This window comes from Phaethon lepturus, unplaced genomic scaffold (assembly GCF_000687285.1).
Source record: "Phaethon lepturus isolate BGI_N335 unplaced genomic scaffold, ASM68728v1 scaffold34435, whole genome shotgun sequence".
Taxonomy (NCBI): Eukaryota; Metazoa; Chordata; class Aves; order Phaethontiformes; family Phaethontidae; genus Phaethon; species Phaethon lepturus.
Genome location: NW_010541840.1, coordinates 13,244 through 17,950, shown reverse-complemented (window position 1 = coordinate 17,950; position 4,707 = coordinate 13,244). Strand labels below are relative to the sequence as shown.

Genomic DNA, 4,707 nt, shown 5'->3' with positions numbered 1-4,707 from the left:
AGAGACATTGTTTTTCTTCTTTCCCCTTATTTTCTTCTCTGCTCAACCCCACATCAGTGTCTGTGCTTTGTTCAGCCACCTACTGCACTTGCAGACTTCTGAGCTGGAGGAGGGCAGTTTATGAACCGGGAGGGAGCCCGAGTGCAGATGTGTTTGCCTTTAAGTGTAAGGTTTACTCTTGCAAAGGCTCCTGGCAGCAGTGTAGGATGCTTGAAGCCCGGGTTAGATCGGAGCTGGGCCCAGGAGCTGTGCTCTCTAGCAGATTAGGCTTGTTAAACAACGGAAGAGCACTGTAAATGGCTGTGCTGAACATAGGTACTAATTAAAACCTGCTTATCAATAACTGCCAGCTTTTGAAAAGTTCCAACTCACAAATGCTTAAGAGGCGAGCTATTAGAGACCATGCAGAATTATAGAGCTTTTCCCTCTGATTATCTCATCTTTAATTGGTGAGGGTTTTAATTATTTAGTATAATTTATTCTATTAAGTGGAACAATGAAAGTTACTCTGTGTCCAGACTCTCTAGTCCACTGTCTCGTTCTCTTAATTAGTGATAGAGCTAAAAATACTTTACTGGTGTATTTCTGATTGGTTTATAAGGGAGGGATAAAGCACTCCTGACTCACCAGTTTGGCAAGCGATACCTCTTTTTGTCTGAGCTTTTGTTTCTAGGCCTGTCTTATTGATGCTCTAACTGTCAGCAAGCTCCCAGCCCAGGGGCTGGAAATAGGTCTTTGGGGATAACAGTGGAGCAGTTACTTTACAGCTAATCAGTTTGCCTTGGCTCATGGCTGGTTACTTCTGGAGGGGATGACAAACTGAAGAATGTCCTGTCTGCTCTGCTTTCCCTAACTGCTATGAAGACATACAATTAATATTACTTAAAAGAGGGAGCTCTGGTGGGCTGCTGTTCATTAAAAGTTACCCCAAAATGCTCAGTCTGATTTTAAAGTACAGGTTTGGTTAGAAAGTTGCTTTCCCATAGCATTGTCCCTGGAAAGACTTTTACTCTCTTTATTTTGCAGGTGGGGGTTCCAACCCATTCCAGCACCTGGAGAAGAGTGCAGTCCTGCAAGAGGTAAATCCTCAGATGTTCTCCTTGGGAACCTCTTTCTGCATGGAGTCTCTCCCTCTCTTGAGCAGGTCACTGGAGAACTTCAGCAAGGAACTGGGGGGTTGTTACAATCCTGCTAGCTCTGAAAGAAATGGGCAATACTCCCGTTAGTTCTTGCTTTATTGCTGGAGGGAGGAAGGGAGAAGGTTGAAATGGTCTCTGTAACAAATTGAAGGCTGTGAACCATAAATGGTAATAAAATGAATAAAATTATTTGGGAAAGCTCACCCTGATACAAGAAGGTCAGGAAATCGGCCTTGAACACACCAAATGTCATGTAGATGACAAAGTCAGTGAGTAGGGTGGTTATTGAATAGTCTATGAATTTGCTCTGAAAAAAATGGCTTTCTGTTCAGCAGCAGGTAAACTTCTCGATCCCCAGACCCTGTTGTTTCACCATTATCTGTTTGCTTACAATATTGTGAATGGTGTTGGTTCCCATTAGCCTCGCAGAGCTCACATGCATCTGTCGGAAGACTAGTGTTTTAGCGAGCACACAATCCAGACTTGTGTGGGTGAAAGTGTGATGAGGATTTGGCCTTTAAACCTTAATTGCACTTGGATTTGTGATCCCAGACTGTAGAACCAGCTGTTTAAAAGGGTTACATGTTTAACAGGAATTGAGGGGAAATCTGATCCAAAGTCATTAACAATCATGCCACACCTCGCTCACAATATGTTGTTTGTATCGGTGGCCAAGACCAGACAGCACAGTGTTTGCGAGGGCGTGTTGGTGTCAGCATCCCTGTCAGTGCCTTTTTTTCCAGGCACGAGTGTTTAATGAGACTCCTATAAACCCACGAAAATGTGCTCATATCCTCACCAAGATCCTGTATCTCATAAACCAGGTAAGGGAGGAAAAATTTACACCTATACGGACACACCTGCAGCAGGCCCAAAGCTGGTTGTGATAACTGGGATTTCCTTCCTTCCTTCCAAACATCTTCTAGGGGGAGCACCTTGGTGTCATGGAAGCTACGGAATCCTTCTTTGCTATGACCAAGCTGTTTCAGTCCAATGATGTAAGTCTGCTCGTTTTCTGCTGCATTTATCTGGTGGGACAAGCTGTCAACAGTGTCTTTTTCAGCCTCAAGATGTGCGTTTTTATACAGTCAGCTTTTCTGTCCTGCCTGGAGCTACTTGATCTGAGTGGGAAGAGCAGGATGAAAGTCTAGAAACAGAAATCAGCTTCCTAGCCCTTCCCGGACCTTGTGGCAGCTTAACTGAAGCATTCTCTGTTCTTTCTTCCCTCTGAATTGCTGTTTAACTCTTGAGGTTGTGCTAGGCACAGATCAAGCATCATCTAGAATACACTATGCTTTGTGCCCAGCATTAAAAGATCCTGCTTCCTGCTGAGAGCCAACGGCTCTGTGTCCTGGAGGAGGCCAGGAATTAGTATGTACTCACAGCTGGTAGTACCACCACTAGTTGACCCCCAAACCACAAGGCATTAAAATCATGAGACTGGTGTAGAAATCCCCAGACTCAGGAATATCAACTGCTTGCTTTCTTGCTTTTGAAGCAACAGGGTGCCTCCAGCTAATGATTTCCAGCTTTTCTACTTATTCATGTGGGTGACAAGTGAAAGATGCAACTGTAGATCCAGCGAAATCTGGTGTCTCTGCAGCTTCACCCCAAGATTGAGAGATTTAGAAGAGGGAGAGGTGTTTTGTTAATCAATATGGGTTTCGTACATCTTTTAGACTCAGGCACTGGGGCTCTCTGAAGGTATGAGGTTCTTGATCTTCGCAATAAAATCATGGAATCAGGGAAAACAGAGATCCCTTCCTATCTGTGATCCTCTCAGCTGATGTCTGTCTTCCCCCTTTTCATGTCAGCCAACTCTTCGCAGGATGTGTTACCTGACTATCAAAGAGATGTCTTCTATTGCAGAAGATGTAATCATTGTTACTAGCAGGTTAGTCACTTCACTTTTCTTACTCTTACATTCATGCATCCTCCAGTAATGCCTGTCCAGCCTATTGGAGATAGCTGTAGTCCCTAGGCAGGGTGAGGATAGGGAATGCCCTTGGTGAGGAAAAACTTTTTCCTTTAAAAGTGGCCATTAAAATAAAGACACTGAACTCCTAGTGATGTATGTGAAATGTGCTGTGTCCCCATATCCCATGGCCATGGGTGTTTGGATTGTCTCTTTTGGTTACATGGTATGGCAGCACTGCTGTTTTTATCTCTTTTGCAAAAGGCTGTTTCATTAACTCCTACTTTCCTGTCTGAATGCCTTGAAGCTTTTTGAAGATGTCTGGCATAAATCCCAAGGCTTTCAACAGGTAGACAAGGATTTACTGCTCCTGTAGCAGCACAGGATGCGACTTCACCAGGGAAAAAAATTCCCTCTGTGAGTCATTCCTGAATTGCTGATCATCCCACTGAAAGGCCAGTGCCGTATGGGGAGACGGGAGCCTGAGGGTGCAGGGTCTGCTGAGGGCTGAGGCCATGCAGCAGGCAGAAGCCAGTCCCAAGTGCTGCGATGGGATGGACTCCCATCCCCTCACAGATGGTCTCGCACTGAGCAGGACCTGGGAGAAAGGGCAGGAATGAGTGCTCCGTCAGGAAGGCAAATGCCTCGGGCGTATGTGTGCCCGTCTGCTTGGCGTTCAGCTGTGATGCTGGCTGCCTGCTGCTGTGTGCGCTCTGTGTGTGCACCTGAGAGCTGCTGGCTCAGGAGTGCAGTACTGAGAGCTTCCTGTTTTCAACCAGCTTAACCAAAGACATGACTGGGAAGGATGACAACTACCGAGGCCCTGCTGTGAGAGCGCTCTGTCAAATCACCGATGTAAGTGCTGCTTTTCCCTTGGGGCAGCCCTAGGTCCTTCACCTTTCCTTATTTCACCCCATCCCGCTTTCCACTTCGCTCTTCATGCCTTTGCATCTCCCCTTTCGCACTCCTTATGGCTTTTCCGTAAGGTATCTGCTGTTGTTTCCCTCTCCCTGCAGAGTACCATGTTGCAGGCCATCGAGCGCTACATGAAGCAGGCGATTGTTGACAAAGTGCCAAGTGTATCCAGCTCTGCTCTGGTGTCCTCCCTGGTATGTACTCCCTGCAGGGCGGGCCTGAGGGACAGTCAAGCTGGGAAGCAGTCATCTGTGGTGGGACTGGACATCTTGGGAGTTTCAGGGTTTCATTGTTGCTATTCCTATCTTTGTGAACTGAGGGACTGGCACTGACTTTGTGGGAGATCATTGACCTCTTGAGGCCGCAGCCCTCAAGGCCAGGTCTCTGTGTGCTGGTTCTTTGCTCTTCTACAAGTTGCTGCTGCCAGCACCCTCATGGGGAAGGCTCGTTGCTTCTTAATGTGAGCTATTATTCCCAAATTTTCCTCCGTCCTTCTCTCATGGATTATCTGTGGCTTCGTCTCCCCACAGCACCTGCTGAAGACCAGTTATGATGTGGTAAAACGCTGGGTGAACGAGGCTCAGGAGGCAGCTTCCAGTGACAATATCATGGTGCAGGTAGGAAACCCACCACCAACACAGGGAATAGAAAGCAGCAGCTGGGAGTGTAGCAAACGGCTAGAGCTCAGCCAGGCACCTCTGGGCAACAGAGGGGATAAAAGTGGAAAGAACACACTGT

General features: G+C 46.8%; 1 protein-coding gene across 1 annotated transcript in view; it reads left to right on the top strand.

Moving 5' to 3' along the window:
- Positions 1–1,026: 1,026 nt before the first annotated feature.
- The window catches only part of COPG1 (coatomer protein complex, subunit gamma 1), a gene marked incomplete at its 5' end in the record, with an annotated part of 16,776 nt that continues 13,095 nt past the window's right edge, over positions 1,027–4,707 (top strand). The window contains 7 exons of the mRNA XM_010287846.1: positions 1,027–1,079; positions 1,883–1,963; positions 2,066–2,137; positions 2,954–3,033; positions 3,834–3,909; positions 4,071–4,163; positions 4,500–4,586. Of these exons, the coding sequence (XP_010286148.1) occupies positions 1,027–1,079; positions 1,883–1,963; positions 2,066–2,137; positions 2,954–3,033; positions 3,834–3,909; positions 4,071–4,163; positions 4,500–4,586 (542 nt within the window). The remainder of the gene's footprint in view (positions 1,080–1,882; positions 1,964–2,065; positions 2,138–2,953; positions 3,034–3,833; positions 3,910–4,070; positions 4,164–4,499; positions 4,587–4,707) is intronic.